The following is a 27837-nucleotide window of genomic DNA, read 5'->3' on the forward strand; positions in this document are numbered from 1 at the left end:
CAGGACCATTAAGGGTCCTCAGATAATGACTTAAAATCCTTAAACAACCATTAATGTTTTAGATTTTTACTGCAAAAATTCAGAATAGCTTTATCTTGAAATTATACTAATAGCTAAGATACATAGCAAACTCCTCATCTACCTATATGTCACTTATTAAGCAAGTTCAACTAACCTGAACATGTCAAAACTATTGGGACCAAGCCACGCCCCAAAACCTCTGAGAACCCAAAATGAGTGTTACATAGTCCATTGAATGCTAAAACTCTGAAGGGGGCATTAGAGATCATAGAGTCCCCCTTCCTCCATTTCTTAAAGAAATGGTTCTGAGGCCTTAAGAGATGTTAAAAATCCATGTACCTAATTCATAGGAAAGCTATTCAGGTTCCTCACCAAGTACATATTAAATACACTTTTAGCACATCATTTGTCCAATTTTCCCTGCCTGATATTGTTTAAAAATGCAGGAAAGGGTGGTGAAGATTGCTGCTAGCTAAGAGACCAGCATATGACAGCAAGAGGAAATAATAGATGAAAGAGAGACAAATTATAAAAAAAAAAAAGATGACACAGGAACTCAGAAAGCTGAGTAACATGGGGCTATTCAGCGTAGAAGCAAATAACAGTATGTTCCACTTACCTCAGGAGCCCCTGAGGGTATCTCTTCATTACGTGGAACACAGTATAATAATTGAAGATCATAATGATGACCCCGTCATCATTATGGTAAGATTATTCATCATTACTGTGTTTAAGACATCAATGAGAAATGATAATTTTAAGAAAGATTTCTGTCAAATGCTGAAAAAGATAACCTTCAGTGATCTGGAAGGTTAATTCATGTGAATTATCTCATTCCTTGACCATGTTCAATACATGATGACTTCTTTACTCTTACTTTATGATGAAGAATTTGACAGTCTGAGAAAATAATATGAACTGTGATTTCAGTGTTGGTTGCTATCTTGATTGCTGATCAGGGATAAAAACTTACCTTGAAAGTACTAATTGAGCATTTTTTCCACTTTTAAAGTAATTAAAATTGAATTTTGGCAAAAACTAAAATGTTTTACCTTCTCTCATTCCAGTGAATCAAACATTCTTGTCTGATCATCAGTGAGTTATCAGTTCCTGGAAATATCATTTCAGTATTTTTTTAATATACCATAGCTACAGTTCTAGGGAAAAGCTACTTTTCCTGTTTTTTCTTGATGAGGTGTGAGTTTTTCTAATGAATAAAATTCAGGGGAAAAGTATACATGTAATCAAGTTTTGGTTATCCATCTAATAATTGTCTCAAATTCTAATTGAAAGTAAGTTCCTTGAGGAGCAACTTTGTTTTTGCCTTCAGCACCAAGCCCATGCTTGACTGTAGTAGCTGCTTAATAAACATTTGTTGGTTGATTGATTTAATTCATTGATCAGGTCCTTGAAGTTTTTTTTTTCTATTTCTCTTGAAGTAAAAAACAAAACCAAAATATTTTGAAGAAATTTGGTAGTATAACTGGTTTAGTAGAAAGATCACTGAATTTAGAGTCAGAAGATTAGGATCATAGGCCATCTCTGCCACTTATGTATTTAAGATTGGGAAAATCACTTTACCTCACCTGAACTCAGTTTCCTCATCTGTAAAATAAGGAAGTCAGTGATCTCTGTGCCTTCTTACTGCTTTAAATCCTATGATCTTCTATGATCTATGTACCAACTATTAATTGTAGACAATTATTGTGGACAAGTATTGTATATTTCTCTTGCAAAAAGTGTTAAAGTTCACCTGAAATCAGAGGAATAATGTACAAATTAGTTTAATTTCATTATTTAATTGCAGTATAAGAGAAACTAAATTTTTTTTCTTCTTTTCCCTTCGTGCACTTTAACCACTCCTTATTTATTCATTGTTTCCCTCCAAGGCTTTCCAGTCCTTATATTAGATTGGCCTGGCCCAGCCTCACTAAACAAAAACAAGACACGTTGGGCTCTCTATCTATCTGAGTAGATATACCTTGACTGTATGTATAACACTGTGGTGAATGATCTTTTCCTTCATTTACTATCTTCAGTACAGCTTTCCTAAGCATTTACTTGCTATAACTGAAGTTGAGTCTGTGCTAATACTGTAAAAAGCATCAGAGGAGGGAATTAGATTGCTTGGAATTTAGACATGGCTCTGCCACTAATTAGCTCCCAAAATGACCTTAGATAGACAAATCATTTCATCTCTGTGGGGCCTTCATCTGTATTAATGTGGTGTTTAAACTAGATAATCTCTTAACATTTGTGTAATTTTTTTCTGGTTGGAAGGGAATTCCAGATATTTCTTATATTAAGACAGTGTTCATATTCCAGAAAACATCTTCAGTGCTTTCGTATTTTTATTTGTTATTTTTTAAAAGCTTTGAAACAACCTGAGGTATTACAGTGTTTTCATATATCCAAGCCAGTCTTAGGATTCTTGGGCTTCATGGAATCTGAGGTCTCCTCAGAGTGGATATTCCCTCCGTTGGGGAAGTGTAGACAATTCATGCCTTCCATCCTGTATGATTCTTATCCAGGGGTATCAATGCAACAACCAAGCTGTCCATTTCCGAACACCTCGCTTTTGAAACATGACCATTCTACCTCCATTTTTTATCATTTTTTCCTGGATTATATCTTTTAAATCATTTTTTGCATATGTAAAGACTCATCAACATTCTGCAACCAACCACGGCCCACCACATATCTGTCCTTTGCCTTTTGGGTCATGTGTAATTTTTATTCCTTAGCATTTGTAGGGCTCCATGATTTGTAGTACTATAGCATTACCAAAAAATACTGCCATTAAGAATATGAGTTCTAGATCCTTCTCTTCTACCTATTCAATTCTGGACTCTACATTTAAAATACCCCTCTAAAAATATAAATATATACTGGTATACTAACTTAATGGGCTGCCCATCCAACTACATATCAAAGTCTGGGCAAAAGATATACTTCATCTACTATACCTACTTCATTGAGGTTTTTTGGGGGGAAAGTGTAAATCTACCTGTAAATGTGAATGATTACAGTTTGGTTTTTATCTCTCTGGATTGTTGGGATCTCACCATGGTTATTGATCATAAAATTAGAATGGTATCTTCTGCAAACATGAACATCTTGAAGATTTTGTCATGTGCAGGAAATCCTCTAGTGCCCTTGATTTCATTTGCTCCCATCTCCTCCAGGAACTTGCATCTTCCCATCATTCCTCTTCTCTCTGTATCTACTAGCTCCTTCCCTATTGTCTGTAAACATGTCTAGGTCTCCCATATCCTTTTAAAAAAGAGAGAATTGATCCACTAGCTATCAAGTCACTTTACTTATCTCTCTAAGCCTTCTTTTGCTACTGGACTGTCTCACTTGTAGGACTTCATCGGCTCTCGGAAGTTCAGCTAACATCTCTTTGGAGATGACTCCCAGATCTGTATACCTAGCCTTACTCCACTCCATGTTACCAATTCATTCACAATGGATCCAACCTGTTTTTCCACACTTAGTATATATTACTCCACTGTACACCCTCTTTGGTCTAGCTAAACTGCCCTGCTTGGTGTCTCTCACTCATGGTATTCCATCTCCTGTCTCCATGGGTTCTTCAGTGCAAGGACTATTTCTTCTTTGCCTTTGTATTATTGGCAGCTAGTATGTTGCCTAAGACCCAATTGATGTATATAGTACAGTAAAAGTATGCAGAATTTGAAGTCAGAGGGCCTGGGTTCAAAACTAAATTCTGTTCTCTCATTACCTGTGTGACCTTGGGCAAGACATTTAACCTCTCCGGGCCTCAGTTTACTCATTGTAAAATGACAAGTTTAGTTTGGATGGCCTATGAAGTTCTTCCTGCTCCAGATTTATGATCAGTCCTATGATCTATGAAATATTTGTTGGGTGATCCTCTCACAACCCGAATTCCAAAAAAAAAAATTCATCTTTCTTCACTTCTCAGCCCATTCTAACCTGGCTTCTGGCTTCACTATTCAATTGAAACTGCTTTCTCCAAGATTACCAGTGAACTCTTTTTTTTAAGAAAAGTTTTTACAAAGGAACATTTACCTCAAAGGTATAGCAAGAACAGATATACGAATATTTTCTCCTTCCCTTACTGCCTGAAGGCATAATTCCCCCCTCACACTACGTGGTGGAGGGAGATTTGGTTGTTAGTTTTTTCAGTTCTCATTCTTCTTAAGTCTGTGCTGCATCTGCCATTTTTGGCATTCTACTCATTCTAAATACTCTTTCTCCTGTGCTTTCATAATCCTTATTTCTTCTTAACTCTCCTCTTATCAATGTCACCACTCCTCATTTTAGCTTTGTTTGGATCCCTATTCATGTTCACTCTCCTAAAGTGGATGTCCAGCAAGGCTCTAGACTGCTCATTCTTCTCCAGCCTTTCTGCACCCTGTCTCTTGGTGGTCTTATCAGCTATGAGTTCAGTTATCATCTCTATGCAAACAACTTCTGGATCTGTATATCCAGCTTTAATCTCTCTCCTGAATTTCATTTCACTATTATTACTGACTTTTAGACATCAGTACTTGAATGTCCTGTAGGCATCTCAAATTCAGCATGTCCTAAACAAGACTCATTGTTTTCTCTCCAAATCTAATCATTTTCCAAAATTCCCTATTTCTGATAAGGGTGCCATTATTTTTCATCACTCAGGTTTGAAATCTCTGCCTTGGCTTTAATCTTTCCTCTCTTCCCTCCATTTCCAGACAGTTGCTTTCAACTCCATGTACACCATTTTTTTCTCATCCGTCCCCTTCTTTATACTTAGCTACCATCCTAGATTATGTTCTCATCACTTCTTCCTGGACTATTCCCGCAGTTTCCTATTTGGATTTCTTGTTTCTTCTAAGAAAACCTAGAAACTTCTAGTCTCTCCTTTTCCATGGCTGCCAAAGTAATCTTCCTAAAACACAAGTCTGATCATGCCACTCCTTCAGTGGCTTCTTAATGCCTCTAGGATAAAACATAAACTTTTCATCTTGGCATTTGAAAATCCTTTACAAAATAGGTCTACTGTTCTTGCCATATTTTATTTCCTTTCATGTGCTATGTGTCAGCCTGTCTAATCCAATTTCCTTTTCCTCCAAACTGAGCATTCCTTCTTCTGTCTCCTTACCTTTTCACAGGTCATTGCCTTTGACTGAAATTCACTCTCTTCTCATCCTGGCTTCCTTCAGGGCTCAACTCACGTGCCTACCTCTTACAGGAAATCTGCCCTGATTCTCTAGTTGTCAGTGCTCCCAATCTCTTCAAATAATTTTCACTATATGTACATATACACATATACACATATACGGATCAATATTTGTATATGCTTATCTACGTTTGTATAGAACAAGAACAACGTAAGCCTCTTGAGTTCAGAGACTTTCTCACTTGATCTTTGTATCTCTAGAACCTAAATAGCATCCTGCATATGCTTGGTGAAAACTGAATTGGGTTGGACATCTTCCATTACAGTGGAGAATGCTTTTGGTGTGCTTATATCTTCTTGTTTTATTTTTGACTTAACACTGATCGGGATCCATCAATAAATCAGTCTCCATGGTTGCATTTATCAAGAAATTTTGAATGATCTTAATATATGCATGGGACATAGTATCTCCATGTTTGGATAAATATCGTATGTTGGCATAGAAATTGCTAGGGAGTAAGCAGCATGGGATAAATCTTTTTCATAGATTGTTAGAGCTAGAAGGGACCTAGGTAAATTGCTTAATTTAGGGATCCATCAAAGTTAATTAACTTGCTGAGTGTTACACAGAAACAACTGACCTCAAATTTGAACTCAGGTGATATTTTTCATCATGAGTCCTTTGGAATTGACTTGGATCACTGTATTGCTCAGAATAGCTAAGTCATTCATACTTGATCATCATATAGTATCGCTGTTATTGTGCACAATGTTGTTCTGGTTCTGCTCACTTCAATTTGTATCAGTTCATATAAGTCTTTCCAGGTGTTTCTGAAATCTGCCTGCTCATCATTTCTTATAGCACAGCAATATTCCATTATAATCATATACCACAACTTGTTCAGCCATTCCCTAATTTATGGGCATCCCCTCAATTTCCAATTCTTTGATGCTTTAAAAAAACTGCTATAAATATTTTTATATAAATAGATCCTTTCCCCCCGCTCCCACTTTTTTAATCTCTTTGGGATACAGACCTAGTGGGGTATTGCTGGGTCAAAGGGCATGCACTGTTTGATAGCCTTTTGGGCATAGTTCCAAATTGCTGTCCAGAATGGTTGGATCAATTCACAACCCAACCAACAGGGCATTAGTGACCCAGTTTTTCCACATCCCCTCCAACATTTATTATTTTCAAAAGGAGCACTTTTATTGCTCTTAAAGGAGTCACAAAAGTAACTCCTGAAGTGTATATTGGAGAAGGAGAAAGTAGGAATTTGATTTCTAGATGGTCTTAACTTTGACCTCATGGACTAATTAATTATATGTATGTGAAAAACTGAGGGATTTTTTTCTTTTATGTACCATTGGTGGCTTCCCTACAGTTCTAGCGTCTCTATGTTGATAACAGAAACTAATTCATATTTGTATACTTTTTAGGATTTTATATTCTTCCCATTCCAGGGAGTTGATGTAACTCACTAAATCTTCCTTTGCTTTGTGTGCTTCAGGTGGCAGTAATGCAGAAGCTCTTAATCTGCGGGCTTTCCTTATTATTTCATTTGACTGTCTCTAAAACATTACCTGTAGAATACAACATTGATGATCATTTTCAAGCTACAGCTTCGCTGCCAACAAAGGTTATTTACTTATATGTCTCACTTATGGCTGCCAGACCCAAATATTATTTTGCATGGACTTTAGGTAAGTAATATTTAATGCTATTGATGTCAGTTTATTTTGTGGTTGAGAGTGCCATCTTCAGGATGATGGCAGTTATTTTTTTTTAAATTAGAGCCAGAGCAGATATGAGGTCCTTGTAAAATTTTATGTTGTAAAAATGAGTTCTCATAGTTGTTTTGAGTTAATATCAAAGCCTGATAGCAACTATTTAAAAAATAACTTTTCCACAGGTTTCTAGTCACAACATGATTTCGTTTGAGTTTGGCTTTGTTTTTACAACTTGAAAAGGAAGTTTGGACATTTGTATTTAAGCTTATTCCTTCTGATTAACTTATTAAACTGAATTTGCTATAATTTGGTGTTTAAATATTCAATTTGGATTGACCATACTATGGCCAAATAAATTGGTAATTTTCCTTTGATTTTCAACCAAAAAAATCCTCAATTTTGAAATTTAAGCAGAAATTTTTGTGATAAAATGCATGTGTACCATTGGTCATATTCTCCTTTCTGTCTTTTTTCTGTCTTCTAGTGACTTAATGAAAAAGTTTAACTTTGATAGCCACTAGGTGACTTAATAAATAAAACTGTATTTTCCTTTTAAGTGTATCTGACTTTTCCACTTGAAACCAGTGTGTCCTTTGCAAGTCACTTGCCTTCTCTGGGTCTCAATTTACTCATATATAAAATTCAAAGGTTGGAGATTCAATGATCTTTCAGGTCCTTTCAAACTGTGACCCTATAAGCCTCATTTTTTTCATATTCCATTTATTTCTTTATATTTAAGTTGTTCTTCATTAAGGATGTTATTATCCTTCTATTTGTAATAGATGCCTAGTTATTAAAAATACTTCTACTGTTGCTTAAAAGAGTGTTTCACTTGTGCACTAATAGACCATATTTTAGTCAGTCAATTTTATTACGTAGTAAACTTTAATGGTTGGTGTAGCTACATGGTGTAGTGGGTATACTGGACCAGGAATCAGGAGGACCTGATTTCAGATCTGGCCCCAGACACTTAGCAGCTTTGTGACCTCGGTGAATCACTTGACAACATGACCTGCCTCAGTTTCCTCATCTATAAAATGGTGATGATAATACTAGCACCTTCCTCCCAGTGTTATCGTGAGGATCAGATGAGATAATATTTGCAAAGCACTGTGCAAAATTTAAAGTGCTACGTAAATGCTAGTTACCATTATTATTTATAGCTAACTGGGCTTATTTGTCAACTAACTGTTCCTTAAAATTGAGTAGAGAGTGAAATGATGAGTGCCATTTCTCTTTCACTTACCATCTTTCTCCATAAAGAGATTCCATTAAAGAAGGTGGTACCTTTCAGCAAAAACCTTTTCCTTTGAAATTTCCAAGTGAAGTTCTGCCTGTAATAGCTTTGTCTTAGATTACAAGACATAAGATATTGATCCTGTGCTTGCGCTGGGCAAATTTCAACTACTTTGCATTATACTTTGATTTTCTTCTGTGCTTTATTTCTCAAGTTAGTTTGTAAATTCACAGAGGGCAAAATGTTTCTTTTTTATCTTTGTATAGGTGGTATTCAGACTGATTTCCCTATAGATAGGGAAAGATTCTGGGACCTGGCAGCATGAACCTCTGAGAAATGTAGTTCAAAACATTGAGTTGCCCTGCCCATCCCCTCTTTAAAGGCTAAGTCAGCTGAAGTGAGAAAAATTTGGGAACTATGGTTCCCAAAAAGCCACACCTCCAGAACCTTTCCCTGAAGGCTGAGAAATCAGTCCTAATATCCAGTTCATTAATGTCTTTAGAGAAACTGTTATTAGCCTCACACAGGATTGGTCCTTAATAAATCCTACATGGATTAATAAATAAAACGACACATTAACCCAATAGAGGGTTAAAGTAATTTATAGGCCATTTTGGATTTGCATTTAGTATCTGCTCCATTCTTAGTCTGTGAAGTAAGCATATGATTTAGTCAACTTTTTCCATTCTTCTTACCAAACAATTGAATTTATTTATTATTTTAATTTTTCTAAGTTAATGATAGATGAAAATACTCTGTTGTCCTACATGGATTTTACAGTATTTCTTAAAGGGTTTTTTTGGTTCTCGTAGAATTTACTGTTATTAACATGCTTTTTGACAGCAATTATTCCTAAAAATATCTAAAGTTGACAACTTTTTTAAACTCCTATCTTTACAGACAGCATATTAATGCATTCTGGTATGTTTCCTAAAGTAAATACTGACTTTGATTTAGGAATGAGCATTTGCCTATACCCTATAATGCTACTAAGGCTTCTATAAGAAGTGTGGTCCATTTATCAGAACACAGGATTTTTAAAGAGATAAGCAGTCTGTAGGTTATATGATAATGCTCTGTGAGGCTGGCCTCTTCATATTTTCAAACCTATCAGTATCAATAATATAGCTAAACCTATGGAAATGTTGGGAACATCTGTTAATCTTCATAAAGAACTTTGAAATCTAGATGAATATCATTGTAGTTTTATAAAATGAGGTTTTATTATTTTATTAGCATTTTCTCAATTATTACAATATTAATGATAAAAATATTTGCAAAATAGTTAACAAAACAAATTTTTAAATTTGTGGCCTTTGGGAAATGAAGAATAAATAAAAATTATTTGCAATAAGTTGACTCTTCCACTTTTTCCTCAAGAAAAATCAAGTAAGATTTAAAAAGTAATAGTGATGAGAAATGCAGTTGCAATTAATGCATACTTAGTATAATGCTCTATCTTAACTACTCCAATCCCATTTACAGAGGAGGAAACTGAAGCCCAGAAGGGTTTAAGTGCTGATGCTGCCAGGTCCCACTGTGGGGTGCTCGTGGGCTCATAGATTTACATCTGGAAGGGATCTCAAACATCATTTAGTCCAGTGGCTTCATTTTGTAGATGAGGAAAATGAGATCCCCAAAAACTTAGAGTCTTACCCAGAGGTGGGGAAACTGCGGCCTCAAGGTCCTTAAGTGCAGCCCTTTGACTCCATCCAAACTTTGCAGAACAAATCTCTTTAACAAAAGGGTTTGTTCTGTAAAACTCCACCTCAATCAAAAGACTGCACCCAAGCACATAGTAGGCCACATGTAGCCTCAAGGCCGCAGGCTCCGTACCCCTGATCTTGCCCAAAATCATGCAGGTAGTTAAGTAGAAGAGATAGAATTTGAATCTAGGCCTTCTTGTTTCCAAATTCAGTGCTTTTTAGCACTTAGGCTTTCCCAGCTTAATTATGGTCCCAGTAACAACCAATATTTCTATTGTGCTCCCTCAGATAGCTCAGAAAAGGCCCAATTATTCATTTGTGGGATAGATGTGAACTTGAGCAAGGAAGGTCTTGCATTAAGACGGTGGTGGATCTCCATTTTATCTTTGTTTCATCTTTTGTTTTGTATTAATGACTTTTTGTTTTATCTTAATTCAGTTTACATATTATAGCCTAAGTTTACTTTATCCCTGACCTCTTTCCTATTTGTAGGATCATATATTTAAAGCTATCATGAGCCATAGAGATCTTCTAGTCTGTTCCTTTAATTTTATAGATGAGGAAACTTGAGGCAGGACTGTGCAATGGAAAGAGTGCTGTATTTGGAGTCACAAGACCCAGGTTCAAGTTCTGGCTCTTCCTCTTGATAAGTTATGTGACCTTGGGAAAGTCACAGCCTTATTGGGCCTCAGTTTCCTCAACTGCAAAATGAAGGGATTGGACTTCAGTGACCTCTGAGGTCCCCTCCATCTCTAAACTTATGATCCCAAGACCTACATTCCATTCCTGTTTCTGCCATTTACTGCAACCTTGGGAGAATCGTTTAACTTTTCTAGGACTCAGTTTCTTCTTCTGAAAAATGTACTAAATGCCTTTTAAGGTCCCTTCCAGCTTTATCTGTCTGTCTATGAAGCCCAGAGGCAAAGTGATTTGCCTAAAATTTTATGGGTTACATATTAGCAAATTATTATTAAATCTGTCAAAATATTATATTCTGTTTGTGATTTTCTCTTATTTCCAAGACTTCTTTTTTAAAATGCCTTTTTGGGGCAGCTAGGTACGTGCAATAAGTGGAGCACTGGTCCTGGAGTCAGGAGGACCTGAGTTCAAATCTGGCCTCAGACACTTGACACACTTACTAGCTGCGTGACCTCGGGCAAGACACTTGACCCCAGTTGCCCTGCCTTCCCCCCTCCAAAAAAACCCCTAAAATAAAAAAAAAACAACAAAAATATTTTTAAAATGCCTTTTTAATATACTAAGATCAAATAGGGTGGTAATAGCTATCAGGCAAATAAAACATTAGGTAGACATTATTATCAACACACATATCTTCTATTATTTTGTTTATATCGATAGTACTATACATATATACCTATTATATTATTTTGTTACTATTTAAGGAATTGTAGAGTCACATACCTTCGACAAAAAGTTGAGTGACACATAGTCTCTGAATTGTTTTCTCTTGCGTGATTTGTTAGGAAATGGACCTTTTGAGGACCTTTTTCCTCTGTTGCTTTTCAAGTAAATATATACAACTAAAATTATTTGAAAAAGACCATATATGCTAAATGTCAAGAACAATTCATACATTAACTAGATTGGCTGAGGCATGATAAAGTGCAAAATTAAAATTATTGTGTTCTAACACCTCGTGTATATTGCTTTACTGTTCCTAAAGAACCATTTTGAATGAACACCATTCATTTCCAAGGGCATTACCTACCAGCATGTCATTTCAACAGTAAAATGTAAGAGTTGTAATGAAATAAAATTAGGAAGGATAACCTTAGACTATGTGTGTATGACTGTAAAAAATATGGTTTAAAAAATAGTGTACAATGGTAAAGCCTCCTTGGGCTAACGTGGCCGCTAGTAACAACAACTATTTTTCCTTGACCCTGTTTCAATACAGCTGATGCTATTAATAATGCAGCTGGATTTGGTTTTAAGGGCTATGATAAAAATGGAGAAGAACGTTGGGATTTAATTTCCAATTTGAGAATCCAGCAAATAGAGGTAGGTGAATGATTTATTAAGAAGTGGGCTTTCATATAGTACTTAATATAACCAGTCTTATTGCTTAAGTTCTAATATCCCAAGTGTGGAATAGAAGTTTTTATTAATATTATTTGAAGATATGTAGTTTGTGAGTTGTTGGTAAAATTCAGTACTGAAATCCATGAATTTTAATTCATCCTCTGGGGGAAAAAAGGACACATTAAATTATTTCCACAGGCATTGCCTACCAGCATGTCCCTTTAGTAGTAAAGTGTAAAGAGAGTTATAATGAAATAAAACTGGAATAGTATCGAACTCTTTGTGTGTGTCTGTGAGTGTGTATCTTAAAGCTGATGGGAACCTTGGCCTTCTTATTTTACATCTGAGAAAAATAAGACTCAGATGTGAAATGACTTGCCCAAGGTCACACAGCTAGTAACTACAGAGATAGGATTAGAACTCTAGTCTGCTTACTCTCCATTCAGTGTTCTTTCCATTCTATCACACTTCATCTGCACTGTCCTTTACCCTTGAATCTGTTTCTCACTTCTTCCTCTGCTCATTCTTTGCCAAACCCCAAACCAAGCTTACCTCCATCATCTCCCTTCTTGGTTTCTACTCATATGCTGCTTAATTTACAAGAAACTGTGCTGACTGGGTCCATTACAGAATTGTTATTTTAAACTCACCTGGGCTCTCAAGGCTTCACAGACATCCTTTTATTCTTCCCTGATTTACTGTCATCCTCCCCATAGCAGCCACTCCAAACTTTCTCTTACTTTCTTCTGGTCTCTCCCTTGATTCTGGGAGAGCAGATAGCAAAGAGTTCAATAGAAAGGAGGAATCCCACAGACTAAAATTCTACGAAGAAAAGCAACCCAGAAAGCATGGGAAGGCAGGGACTTTTGTGCCTTTTCATTACCCCAGCATTCACTTAGCACAGTGCCTTACAGGTAATAGGTACTTAATAAATACTTACTGATAGATTGACTAACCAACCAAAAAGAGAAGAAATCCAGTAAGGAGGAATAATGGGAGTTGGAGGTGCACGGAGGACTCACCATTCAGCTCAGACTTTTACAAGATCTATAGAGAGTGGAAGCAAGAGGAAATACGAAGATCAATACAAAAGGACAGCACTGTCTTTTAAGGATAATACCAGGAGTGCCAAAGTTAGAGCAAGTTTAGGCAAGAAAAGCCAAGGCAACAAAAGCGTTTTGTATTGTTTTTAAGCTATGTTGGGGAAAAGAAGATCATAGGAGAAATAGGACCACTACGCAGGGTGGATAGGACAATGACAACTGACAACAGAAAAAAAACAAATCTGCTTTACTTTTAATTTGCTTCTCTTTTCTCCGCTAAGAAAAATGACCCTTGATCTGGGAAGGACAGAGCAAAAAGTGGCTGATAGAATAAGTAAGGAGATAGTAAGACAGCACTTAGCTGTTTTTATTGAACTCAGGTCATCTGGCCCAGAAAAATTACAATCATATGTTTTAGGAAAATGGCAGATGTGACTGTTGAGTGATATTCAGATCATGGAGAATGGAAGAGGTGTATGTCAAGAGAAAGGCAAATGTCCAGTTTTCCTCCCCCAAAAAGTGGAATCTGAAAACTATAAACTACTGACCTTGACTTCTATTCATTCCTGGCCAAATTCTGGAATAGATTAATACAAAAGATGGTTAGTGAACATCTAGAAAAGGAGGTGAGGATCATCATAAAGAGCTATTCTCTATCACTCATTAGAAACCTGTCAGACCAGACTAAGCTTCTGTCTGTTTTGATGGCAGTACTAAATAAGTAGTTCAGGGGAGTAATGGAGATGTTTTTTAAATGAACTTTATGTTGTTTGTGAATAGTCTTTAAAAATAATAATAATAATCTTAGCGGATTTCACCATAGCGGTTCTTCAAAAATTTTGCTTACACTGAAGGGGTCTACCACTTTGGAAAATTTTGAGACCCACTGGATTAGGCAGTATTTAAAATGTGATAGATATAGAACTGTTTGAATGTCCAGACTCCTAGAGTGGTCATTGGTGATTCAACTTCAGTTTAGAAGGTCTTCAGTGAATTCTCCAAGGGACCTAAGATTACCCTATGATGTTTAACATTTTTAACAGTAAGTTGGATAAAGACATCTATGTATATCAGATTTGCAGTTGATACAAAGCTGAGTGAGTGCTAACTAACTGGATGAGAAAGGACCCAGTAAGAATTTAATAGGTTAGAGCATTGTGGGCTGAATTTAATAAAATTCAATATGGATAAATGTTCAGTTGTTCAGTCACTTTCAGTCGTGTCCAACTCTTCCTGACCCCATTTGGGGTTTTTCTTGGCAAAGATACTGGAGTAGTTTTCCATTTCCTTCTCCAGCTCATTTTAATAGATGATGAAACTAAGGTAAACAGGATTAAGTGACATATCCACAGTCACATAGCTAGTGTCTGAGGCTAGATTTGAATTCATCTTCCTAAGAATATGAGTCTCCCTGACTCTAGATCTGATACTCTATTCACTGTGTCACCTAGCTGCTGGAAAAATATATACTTAGCCTTGAAAATTTTTCTTCACAAGTTTAAGCTAAGCAGGGCATTGATTGGTCAGAGGGCAATTTGTCTAACAAAAGGCCTAGAATTTTGAGTGGATATGTAAGCTCGATATGAGTGTACCTTGTGATATGGCAGTTGAAAAAATCAATACAGTCTTGGACTTCCAGGAATAAGGAGGTGATAATTACACTGTTCTCTGCCCAAGTCAGAATACATCTATTGTTCAGCTCCAGATGTCACAATTTAGGAAGGACATCAATAACACAGAGAGTGGGGCAGCTGGGTGGCGCAGTGAGTAGAGCACCAGCCCTGGAGTCAGGAAGACCTGAGTTCAAATGCAGCCTCAGACACTTGACACATGTACTAGCTGTGTGACCTTGGGCAAGTCACTTAACCCCAATTGCCCTGCCCGCTAAAAATATCACGGAGAGGGGAAGGATCTGAAAAAACAGAGGTGAATACTATCCTATGCCAGCCAGGCAACAAGCATTTATTAATCATGTACCTTGGGTTCTTACAAAGGAAAAAAAACCAGAAAGTTGGAGGACATAGAACAGTGTTACACAGAAAGAAGAGAAAGAGGAAGAACCCTGAACACTTGCACCTAAGAAACTATCTGAGGTTCTTCCCATAGACGAGGAAGCAGCCACTTGTCCTATAAGGAATAATAAAGTAAATCCACTAGCCAAATCAAGTCAACAAGCATTTGTTAAGTGCCAGCTATGTGCCAGGCACTGTGCTAAGCACTAGAGATCTTTTTTAAAAAGGCAAAACAGTCCCTGACCACATGGAGCTTACAATTTAATTGAGGTGATAACATGGAAACAACCGTGTATGAACAAGATATAGATAGGATAAAATGAAAATAATCTCAGATGGAAGCCAGTAGCATTGAAGGGATCAGCAAAGGCTTTCTTTAGATTATGGGAGTTTTAGCTGAGACTTGAAGGAAACCAGGAAAACCAGGAGATTGAGTTAAGGAGTAAAAGCATCCTAGGCACGGGGAATAGCCAGTTCAAGAAACAGCATGTACAAGAAATGTGCAAGAAACAGCAAGGAAAGCCAGTGTCAGTGAATTGTAGAACACATGGAGGGGGGTAAGACATCAGAAAGACTGGAAAGGTAGTAAGGGACCAAGTTATGATGGCCTTTAAAAGCCAGAGATAAGTATTCTGGTGAAAGCTTATTCCATAAGGATCAGAGGAAAAAGTGAGAAGGACTGGTGGTCAGTGATTCCCTGTAGACAGATACTCGGGCAGCTCCTCATCCACTGACAGCATTCAGAGAAGTCTTCAAAGAACATATATCTGAGAGGGAACAGAGATGCCCAGTACTTACCCAGATGGATGATTACTATACACTTCTTGTGATTTATGTGAGCACAATGATGCTGTGAAGAGCAACCTAGAAGATGACAGCATCACAGGCAAGAAACGAAAGATCTTGGAGGTGCAAGTGGTGGTGTCTTCTGACTCCAAATCCAGCATTTTTCCATTGAACAGTTCTGTTGATATGCTTATACATATCAGGTATATCAACCAAACTAGAGACCATAAAGAGTAGCTGCAATGTCAGGAAAAATAGTAATAGTGACATCCAGAGTTCACAGGAGACAAAATTCAAGAAATGAGTTTGCAATAAAACCCATGGCCTCATACGTCTCTAAACTAATACACTAGTAGATAACAAGCAAAAAGGACTATCCAACACAAGAAAGTAAATTTGAATTTGGACATGGTGGCCCATACCAGTAATCCCTGCTGCTGAGAGAGATTGAAACTGGAGGATTCCCATGCTTAATCCCATGTCCTTATCTAGGCTTTGAGAAACTTACCCAGAACCTAGGGGGTTCACTACTCTACACAGAAATTTATGAGTTCACAAGGGGCAACATGGCAAAACAAAGAACAAAGGTGCCATTTGTTAAGAGCCGGAATTTCTGACTCAACTCTTAAAACCATGGTAAAGGTATAATAAGCAGGTTAACATTCAGGTAGAGCTTACTGTTGAATATATTCATATATTTAGGTATCTTACATTTGAGATGAGCCATTCAATTACCAGGTAATTTTTTAATAATGTTTTCTTAGGTTTTATTTTATTTAATATTTTAGTTTTCAACATTGATATCCACAAGATTTTGAGTTACAAATTTTCTCCCCATTTCTACCCTCCTCCCTTTCCAAGATGGCATATATTCTGATTGCCTCATTCCCCAGTCAGCCCTCCCTTCTTTCACCACACTCCCCGCCCCAATCCCCTTTCCCCTTACTTTCTTCTAGGGCAGGATAGATTTCTATGCCCCATTCCCTATATATCTTGTTTCCCAGCTGCATGCAAAAAAAAACCAAACCTTTTTTAATTTTGTTAAGCATCTGCTTTTAAAACTTTGAGTTCCAAATTCTCTCCTCTCTTCCCTTCCCACTCACCCTCCCTAGGAAGGCAAGCAATTCAACATAGATCACACAGGTATCATTATGTAAAACACTTCCACAATGCTCATGTTGTGAAAGGCTAACTATATTTCCTTTCATCCTATCCTGTCCCCCTTTATTCAGTTTTCTCCCTTGACCCTGTACCTTTTCAAAGGTGTTTGCTTTTGCTTACCTCCTCCCCCTACCTGACCTCCCTTCTATCATCCCGCTTTTTTTATCCCCTTCCCCTTACTTTCCTGTGGAGTAAGATACCCAATTGAGTGTGTGTGTTATTCCTTCCTCAGGTTGTCTCCGATGAGAGTAAAATTCACTCATTCCCCCTCACCTGCCCCCTCTTCCCTTCCAACAGAACTGCTTTTTCTTGCCACTTTTATGTGAGATAATTTACCCCATTATATCTCTCCCTTACTCCTTCTCTCAATATATTCCTCTCTTACCCCTTAAATTTATTTCCTTTTTTAGATATCTTCCCTTCATATTCAACTCATCCTGTGCCCTCTGTCTATATGCCCTTCAACTCCACTAATACTGAGAAAGGTCTCATCAATTACACACATCATCTTTCCATGTAGGAATGTAAACATAACAGTTCAACTTTAGTAAGTCCCTTATGAATTCTCTTTCTTGTTTACCTTTTCATGCTTCTCTTGGTTCTTGTATTTGAAAGTGAAATTTTCTATTACGCTCTGGTCTTTTCATTGAGAAAGCTTGAAAGTCCTCTATTTTATTGAAAGGCCATATTTTGCCTTGGAGCACTATACTCAGTTTTGCTGGGTAGGTGATCCTTGGTTTTAATCCTAGCTCCTTGGACCTCCAGAATATCATATTCCATGCCCTTCAATCCCAGAATATCATATTCCAAGCCCTTCAGTCCCTTAATGTAGAAGCTGCTAGATCTTGTGTTATCCTGATTGTGTTTCCACAATATTCAAATTGTTTCTTTCTGGCTGCTTGCAGTATTTTCTCCTTGACCAGGAAACTCTGGAATTTGGTGACAATATTCCTAGGAGTTTTCTTTTGGGGATCTTTCTCAAGAGGCAATCAGTGGATTCTTTCAATTTCTATTTTACCATCTGGTTCTAGAATATCAGGGCAGTTTTCCTTCATAATTTCTTGAAAGATGATGTCTAGGCTCTTTTTTTAATTGTGGCTTTCAGGTAGTCCAATAATTTTTAAATTATCTCTCCTGGATCTATTCTCCAGGTCAGTGGTTTTTCCAATGAGATATTTCACATTGTCTTCCATTTTTGCATTCCTTTGGTTCTGTTTTATAATATCTTGGTTTCTTACAAAGTCACTAGCTTCCACTTGCTCCAATTTAATTTTTAGGGTGGTATTTTCTTCAATGGTCTTTTGGACCTCCTTTTCCATTCGGTTAATACTGCCTTTCAAGGCATTCTTCTCCTCATTGGCTTTTTGGCGCTCTTTTGCCATTTGGGTTAGTCTATTCTTTAAGGTGTTATTTTCTTCAGTATTTTTTGAGTCTCCTTTAGCAAGTCATTGACTTGTTTTTCATGGTTTTCTTGCATCACCCTCATTTCTTGTCCCAATTTTTCCTCTACTTCTCTTATTTGCTTTTCCAAATCCTTTTTGAGCTCTTCCATGGCCTCAGCCCAATTCATATTTTTCCTGGAGGCTTTTGATGTAGGCTCTTTGACTTTGTTGACTTCTTCTGGCTGTATGTTTTGATCTTCTTTGTCACCAAAAAAGGAATCTAGAGTTTGAGTTTGAGTCTGAGTTCATTTTCGCTGCCTGTTCATGTTGCCAGCCAACTACTTGACCCTTGAGCTTTTAGTTGGGGTATGACTGCTTGTAGAGTAGAGAGTACTTTGTCCCAAGCTTGAGGGTCCAAGCACTGCTGTTTTCAGAGCTACTTCTACTCCACAGTCACTCCAGGCTGTCACAGCAGTGCTCCTCCTCCCCCAAGAACTGCCAACCAGGACCACAATGCAGATCCAAGCAGGGCACAGCAAGAGAATATGCCTTTGTGCCCACTAAGTGGTCCTTGTACTCCTGCTCTGATCCACTGCTAGATTCCTCCCACCTTGTGAGCCAGGGACTCAGGATGCAGCTGACACTCTGGAAGCAGCCTCAGGAGCTTGCTGCTGCTGCTATGGCCACCACTGTACTACTTTCTCCACCCCCAGAGTTGGCGGCCAGACCGCTCTGAACTTGATCCCACAGTTTCCTCCTAACCTGTTCTTTGGTGTTTGAGGGTTGAGAAGTCTGGTAACTGCCACAGCTCACTGTTTCATGGCCCAAGGCCTGTTCCAGCTGGCTGACTCAGGGTCTGGTTTGACCCAGCATGGCCCACGCTGGGCGGCCTTCTGCTCTCAGCACCATGCGATAGACCCTTCCCAGCGACCATCCAGGCTTTCCTGGGCTGGATACCTATTTCCCTCTGCTATTTCATGGGTTCTGCAGCTCTAGAATTTGTTCAGAGCCATTTTTAAAGGTGTTTGGAGGGATTTGGGGGAGAGCTTAAGCAAGTCCCAGCTTTCCAGCCACCATCTTGGCTCTGCCCCCCAATTACCAGGTAATAAAGAAGTCTCTAACAGCCCTTGAGTTTGATTTTTATTTCTGGCAAAATTCTGGAACATATTATTAAAAGACTAAATATGGAATGTCTTGCAAAGGAAGTTATAAAAAGAAAGAATTGGCATGGAATTATCAAGGACAGGCCATATATACTAGACTAGCCTTGTTTTCGTTTTTTGACAAGGTTACTAAGCTGGTAAAATTCTGTAGCTGTGGTTCAACTAGATTTTAGTAAAGCAATCAATAATATGTTTCATAGTCTTCTTTTGGAAAAAATAGATTTGAACTAGACACTGTTGATAATGAAATGAATTTGACCCATATCTTATACCATTTACCAAGATAAGGTCAAAATGGATACATGATCTGGATACAAAGGGAAATATTACAAAAAATTTGAAGAACATGGAACATATTACCTTTCACATTAATGGATAGGTGAACAATTTATGAACAAACACAAGATAGAAAGCATTGTGAGGTATAAAATGGATAATTTACATTAAATTAAAAAGGTTTTGTACAAATAAAACAAATGTAGCCAAGATCAGAAGGAAAGCAGAAAACTAAAAAAAAAAAAATTATAGACAGTTTTTCAGATAAATGTTTCATATCTCAAATATATAAAAAGAACTTTGTCAAATCTATAAGAATGGAAGTCATTCCCCAATTGATAAATGGTCAAAGGATATGAATAGGCAATTTTCTAATGAAGGTCAAAACAATTTATAGTCATGTGAAAAATACTCTACATCATTACTGATTAGAGAAATGAAAATTAAAACAACTTTGAGATACCATTTCACACCTATCAGATTGGCTAAAATGATAGAAGGGAAAAATGGCATACGTTAGAGGGCATGTGAAAAATTGGGACCTTAATTCATTGTTGTTGGATCTGTGAGCCGATCCAACCATTTTGGAGATTTATAATTATCCCCAAAGAGTTATTAGACTGCCTATACCCTTTGACTCAGCAATGCTACTATCAGATCTGTTTCCCAAGATAATTAGGGCAAAAGAAAAAGAACCTATATGTTTGCAAATATTTATAGTAGCTCTCTTTGTGGTGGCAAAGAACTGGGCATTGCAGGGATGTGCGTCAATTGAGGAATGGCTAAATAAATTGTGGTATATGTTCATGATGGAATATTACTCTGCTATAAGAAATGATGAGCTCAGTGATTTTAGCAAAGCATGGAGAGATTTCCACAAAATAATGAAGAGCAAAATGAGCAGAACCAAGACAATATTGTATACAGTAACAGCAGTATTGTTTTAAGAACACCTTTGAGTGACCAAATCATTCTAAGTACCCAAATTAACCTCAAAGATCCTATGAAGGAAGATGCTATTTGTATGCAGAAGAAGAACACACACATACACACACACACACACACACACACACACACACACACACACACACACATTTGTGTCTAACAGTAGCCATCTTGAAGTCTGGGTGGGATAGGGGGTAAAAAAAGTTACGTGATAACTTTGTTCTGTATTTGAAAGGAATATCAAGTTGTACATAATGAATCTGCAATTTCAGATGCAGTCCTCTGTTTTTCTATTCCACTTTGTTATGGAAAAGCTTGTTTTATTTCTTAAGTTCAGAATAAAATGAATTTTAAAATAATTAAGTGAATTTGGAATCAGATGAATGACAATGAGAAGTCATTAAATAGTTTGATGTCAGCTTTGGAAAGAAGTTCCCAAGGAGTGTGCTCAAGGATACATGCTTGAATCAATATTACTTTACATTTCTTATCAATGCCTGTGATAAGGACATGTAAGCCGTATTTATTGGATTTTCATATTATGGGGTGAGGAGATAGCTAGCACACTACATGGCTGAGACAGAATGTATAAAAAATCCTTGCCAGTTGGAACATTAGACTAGATCAAATAAGATTAAATTTAATAGAATAAAATCAGGTTCAAAGAGTCAACTTTACAAATATAAACAGGATTATGGGTAATCCATAAATCAGCTAAAAAGTACCTGGATTTTTTTTTAGTGAACAACAACCACTAGGTGAGTCAGCAGTTAACTATGGCAGGCAAGAAACCTAATGCATTCTTAGTCTACATCAATAAAAGTATATCACTTGAGTTTGAGATGATTTTCCCTTTAGTAAACATTTGGTAGTAAATCAATTGAACTTTTATTAAGTGCCTATTAGGTGCCAGGCACTATGCTAAGCATTAGGGATACAAATACAAAAAAGAAACAGTCCATGCCCTCAAGGAACTTACAGTCTGAGGGAGAAGACAACACAAAAAAGCAAGCTAAAAAATAAGGGGCTGGTACAAGGGTAGGATGGGCTAGGGAGAAGATACCTGGTGTGGGGCATGATGGAGAAATCCAGAGGAGTGCAGCTTGTTGAATGAACAGTTGCTTGCAGTAAGCCTAGTGTATTAAGTACATATTACTGGCATGCTGCAATGCTCTGAAGCATGTTGTATACCAGTTACAGGTATGATTTGTATAGAAATTCATTTTCAAGTGCAGATAATTGTAAAAGTATGTTTTAATTAAATGCATGTCATTTTAAATGAATGAATGTTATCTGTCTTTGGAATTCTATTATTTTTGTTGGTCCAAAATAATAAGAACATTTTCCTTACAGTTTTCAACAAGTTTTAAAATGTTTCTTGATAATTGGAATATTCAGACAGCTCTTTGGCTTAAAAGGTATGTATTTTTAGATATGTGATTCCTATCAACCCAATCTTTGTTGACATTTTGCCGTTTTTTTCTTTGAAAACTGCTGAGCTCTGCTCGTTGGCTAAATTAGTAGTGTCTTCCATGTTTTAAATTAGCATTAGGGCTTATTCTAATTTTATGATCTGTGTGAAATGGGGGTAATCTTTAATACCACGTTGATTTTTGAGGATAAGAGGAAACATTGCCTTCTTTTAAAGAAAATTTAGCAATAGCAATTAATATAGAAAGAACAGATGTACCTACCACTTATAATTCTTATGTGTACAATTTAAGTGTTTTGTAAAATATAAATAAAATTATATAAAAAGTAAGAATTATCAATACACTGAATATTGCATTCAAAGTTATAATATGCTAATTAAATAGGTAGAAATTATTTTTTCCAAGTTTAGACCTTCCTAAAGGTTAAGTAACCTACTCAGGGTGACAGCAAGTTATTGATAGACAAAGGTATACTTGGTTTATTAGGATTCCCCCCCAAAATCGAGATTAGCTATAAGGAATGACGTATGATTATGTGACGTTTATTTGGTATTACTGTCATCATCATCATCATCATTCTTCTTACATATGTATGTGTCTTTCCCTTTGTGTCCCCAGGGTCTGTTATGAAAGAGCCTCTTTTAGCCCAACCATTCAGACTTTTATCCTCTCAGCCATTTGGCACGGCGTATATCCGGGATATTACTTAACATTTTTAACAGGGATGGTAATGACATTAGCAGCACGAACTGTGAGTACTTAGATATTGTATATTTCAAAATCAGAGTATTTTTACCTGTAAGATGTTTGAAAGGACAACTCAGTTTCATTTTTTAAAATAGTGATCACTTCATGACGCTGCCAACTAGAAATATCTCTGCTTTGACCTTACTAGTTGACCGAATGGCATATTCTCCATTAACAGTATGATCATTGTACCCTTTACATCAAATGGGCAGGAGGAGTGCCTCTGCCTAGAAAGACTTTATAATCTACTGGGGGCTGCACACATTTATTTAAAAAATAAGTAAAGAAAATCTGAAGAGCCACAGAAGAGGAGCCAGTGCAAATCAGTTGAAACAGAGAGCCCTGCTTCCGCTTTATAGGACTCTATGCTGTGAGTAGCCACAGTAGAGTAGAGTTAATAAATAAAACTGTCTCTTGGAGACAGAAAGCCTCAATATTTATTTTGAAGAAAAGGAAGAAAGTGAATTGGCAAAGATCCACTCATGTAACAAACACTGATTGGGAATTTGACACATTCAGTTGCATTGAACTAGGTGTTGGAGAGATTTTTAAAAAAAAGGTAAATAAGACATAGTCCCTGTCCTCTGCAAGTTTATACTAATCTAGTAAAACTAGACCAAGTTCATAAGATCAGCATAGAGGTGCAACAAGATCAGAGAAGGGAAGAAATCACCACTTTGTGGAGAGGAAGATAATCAATTATGGAGAAGTAACAATAGAAGAACAGTAGAGTAACACGGTCAAACCTGTGTTTAAAAAACATAGAATGCCCTATGACAGCCCCTAAGGGAGAGAACTATTGGTTCAATTGAATAGCCCTAAATAACCTATTTGAAAGTTAGATACAGTATCAACATAAATAAAACATGACCATAACTACCCCTAGGTGAAACATAAGCATTTTTTTTAATTCTAAGAATTTATTATATTTAGATGTATGACTACCTTGAAATTGAAAAAAAGTGTTTCTGAGTTTTTGTGCCCTTGAAGTATTCTTCTCAATAATTTCTTTAGAGGTAGTTGCTCTTCATTTCTTGATAAAATTATAGTATTGACATGTTTCAATAAACGTTACTTGATAATCTTAGAATGCTTATCATCTGTTTTTAATAAATTCAAAATTTAAAGAATCTACAAAGTCCTCATCAGCTGCAATAGGAAGACATTTTAAATATGATCCATGTAATTTACAAAAGAAAGCTAATGCTTTTGCTGTTGTATTTTTGTCTTTCAGATGAGAAATAACATTAGACATTACTTTGTTGAACCTCCAGAGGTTAAATTATTTTACGATGTTATAACATGGATAGCAACTCAAGTAGCAATAAGTTACACAGTTGTACCATTTGTACTTCTTTCTATAAAACCTTCCATTTTGTTTTTCAGGTGAGTGTATTGTTTAAAAATATCACAGTGGAGTTTTTTTTTAAAAGAAAACTTTCATTTTTGAAAGAATTTCCTTGGAAATGAGGTAGAATAGATAAATCATATTTTGGCCACATTATTTACATCTGAATACATGATCAGTTTATGCTCTTTAAATATGATGGGACTTTTAAGTGAAGGTGGGAGTCAGTTTTCTGGGTGGAGTGATTTTCACCAGACATTTCAAATGAACACATCTGGTCATGGTGAAAGGAGAAAAAAGCTGGGTAACTATTGTGTGAAGGATCTTGAAGGCTTGGAGCTCAGTACAGTTCCTAGAACACAGCAGGCACTTAAGAAATACTGGTTGGTTGGCTGACTAATCAAATGATGAAACTAATTTTGCTAAAAATAAAAATGGTCGGTTCTTATATGGAATGTTTAACTCTTCTCTCCCTTTCAATAAAAGAACGATTAATGCTATTTCTCGGATATATGTTTCCCATTTTCCTGACCATCATCATAAGGTGTGAGACATCAAAAAACTTACTCTGAAAAGTGGTTTAACTAAACTGTTAAATTTTTATAACTGTGCTCAAGCAATGTGTACTGGATTTTGTTGCCAGAGTCCTTTTAATGGTGTTACTTGTGCCTGATGGCATTTGGTTCAAATCATGTCATTATATAAAGGGTTTTTTTCCTTTAGTCTATTTTTCCGTTTGCCTAATTTATCAAAATATTACATTCTTATTATTTTTGAGTTTGCACAGCCTTCATAAAACTACAACCCATTTTGTTAGAAGTTAGTTTAGATATTTAAACTTTTTGATAGCCTACTATGTCTTTGTACTGTCTTTGAATTACTACTTTCAGTATTTCATCAAATAGTGTGGATTCTTGGAAGTAATTTTCAGGAGATCTAGTTACCCATGAGTATCTTATTTGTTTTTAATTTACTATATTTAGGCACAGTACTATGTCCCTTATGGGGAACTAGTATGTGATACTTACTAGCAGGCTTGTATGTAGTCCAGGTTTAAATAGTAGTATTTTGTGAATATCCAGTAGCAGTGATAGCTTACAAATTATAATAATGTGAGAAAAAAATATTGAATTTTGTAGAACATCCTAAGTTAGATATGACATCTACAAGACATGTATTTATGCATGGTTAAAAACTCACAATTTGATAAAATGATTTTTTTTCGTTTAGCTCCTGGTATTATTGCCTTCACATTACTGGCATCTTGGTAGTGGTATTGTTGCCAGGAAAAAAAACTAACAGAGGAAAGAAAATACAGCAAGAAGACCACCTCTCACAATCCAAAAAATTAGAGGAAGAAGAAAGTCCTTTGGGACTGAACAGTTATTTAGCAACAAATAACATCCGCAATCCACAGCAAAAAATATCTCCCAGATATTCAGCACTAAAACAATGATGGAGAGAATATTAAGCTGGCTATTTTTCATGTTTTCAGAAACCAGTTTTAGCACCTTTTACAGAGGTTTGTATTCAACTGAAACAAAATTAAGTGACAAAAAGGACATAAATATATATATAGGGAATATCTTGTATAATAGACTGCAAGTAGAGTGAATTAACCCCTCTTGTGCCATGTCCCTGTGGGTCATGCCTTATATGAAAATATTTCCATTATTTCAATGGGCACTCAGGACTTCAGCGTATGTCCATAGGGTCATATGTGTGCCCCTTTGACGAATATACGTTGTGTATCCTAAGGCACTGAGGGGGTAGAAACAATTGTGTCGATCTAGATGAAGAGAGGGAAATTTAACTTTTCCAGATGAATGCTTTGCCTTAAACCCTCTATTTACTGAATTAATTGTTTCTAAATGGTATTTTCATGTTTAATATTTGTGTAAAAAGCAGATTTCAGATATTTAATGTTAAATGCTGTAAAGGAAATTAGAAGGAAGAATTTTAATCAGAGCATTGTAAATGGTTTGTAAAATGCAATAAACATCTCAGTATTTCGAGGGTTTTCTTACAGTTATCTCAAAACAACTTAAGCAGATTGTGGAATTGTAAACATTACCAATGCCAAAATATAGGTAGTCTAGATTGGCTGATTTTAATTATATTGTATCAGTCAGAGTGAGCCCTTCTAAGAAGATTTTCTTAAACATATAATTTAAATATAGCGAAACTGATATTTTAAGTTTTTTTTTTACTTTTTAAAAAAAGAAGAAAACACTAAGTGGACCTTGCAATTAGAGACAAGTTGGCAATCATAGGACCCAGATCAATATATTGTAAGTACCAGGTGCTCAGCAGAAGTGCTACTTACCCCTACCATGTCTGAATTTATTTTATTATTGTATTTAGGATATTCACAGATTTAACAACTAAATTACTTTAGAATTTTTAAACTAAAGTTTATCAGGCATAAAACGTATAGAATTAGGAAAGGACTATTAAATAATAGAGCTTAAACAGTATCATGGAAGTAAGTAAAACATTTTCACTTGGTTAAGAATAAAAACAAGCTCCCTTAGTCTAATCATCGAACTATCTGCCTCTTAAATATAACAGCCTAATTCATGTTTTGAAAAGTTTAAGGGGATTTATATGACACTGTTGGTAGAAAAAAATATACCACATCTTTAGAAAAGCTTATACAAGTAATATTTAGAACTATTTAGATATTGTATAAAGTGCTGTCATTTAGCACCTTTCAATTGGATTTTTAAGTTCTGTGAGTACAAAAATATGTTTTGCTTTAGTTTGGGCCATTTTCACGTACTTACAATTCCCTTGAAATACTACAACTTTCTCATTATTCCCAAGGGCCACATAATTCTTTTCCATTAATTTGATCTTAATAGTGACTAAAAAATAACGCAAAATTATCAGTTTTGTACAAGGACAGTTGGCAGGAAGCATCACAAAATCATGCAAGGTTCCTAAACCTTGTGATATTTTAGTGTAAGTATGTGCAGGGCTCTTAATGTATTGAGCCACTGAAAAAAGGAAGAAAGATGTGTTTTCATTTTATTTTTAGCTGATATTTTATTTTGCCTTATTTTCATTAAATACAAACTTTCCACATTCTCCAATTCTTTTTTGATATGTTATCATTTACAAATTATAATTAACAAATTGAGTTAAGGGCAAAACAGCCTGTGATGTAGAAATGTACTAAGTAGTGGTGGGTTTTATGGTGTTTTTTTTTCTTTTTAGGAAAAGCAAAGAAAGCTAAGACACTTGCCATTCAGCAGGTCCTAATCAGCAAAAATGTAGAGCTGCCTTTTTTTGAGCCTTAGAAATAATATCACAGACTGCCTTGGCTCAGTCTCTGTTGAAACTTCTCCTTGTTTCTCACCTGTCTGGAAATGTTGGTGGGGCTGGCCCTGTCCTAAGAACTTCCCAGAAAGAATGGAAAATGAAAACATACTGAAATTAAGATGCACAAATAATACAAGAGGACAGAAATGAATGTACACAGAAAGACCAGTTAAATTTGCTGGCTAAAGAGTTTTCACTCATTGATGAATGTAATAGAGGACCTAAGCACTCTTTAAGAGGAACCATAAGGGTATTGGTTTTATTAAGACATTTCTGGCTAGTGGAAAGCAAGCACTAGATTGCAGCCTTGTATGTAAGTAGGGAGCAGGGTGAAGT

The 27837-nt window shown here is 36.2% G+C and overlaps 1 protein-coding gene across 1 annotated transcript in view; it reads left to right on the top strand.

Moving 5' to 3' along the window:
- MBOAT2 (membrane bound O-acyltransferase domain containing 2) overlaps positions 1-26976 on the top strand; it is a 185909-nt gene extending 158933 nt beyond the window's left edge. The window contains exons 8-13 of the mRNA XM_036753079.1: positions 6676-6868; positions 11757-11860; positions 22003-22067; positions 22701-22833; positions 24064-24215; positions 25408-26976. Of these exons, the coding sequence (XP_036608974.1) occupies positions 6676-6868; positions 11757-11860; positions 22003-22067; positions 22701-22833; positions 24064-24215; positions 25408-25633 (873 nt within the window). The 3' untranslated portion in view covers positions 25634-26976. The remainder of the gene's footprint in view (positions 1-6675; positions 6869-11756; positions 11861-22002; positions 22068-22700; positions 22834-24063; positions 24216-25407) is intronic.
- Positions 26977-27837: the final 861 nt, after the last annotated feature.

Source organism: Trichosurus vulpecula, chromosome 3 (genome assembly GCF_011100635.1).
Source record: "Trichosurus vulpecula isolate mTriVul1 chromosome 3, mTriVul1.pri, whole genome shotgun sequence".
NCBI lineage: Eukaryota > Metazoa > Chordata > Mammalia > Diprotodontia > Phalangeridae > Trichosurus > Trichosurus vulpecula.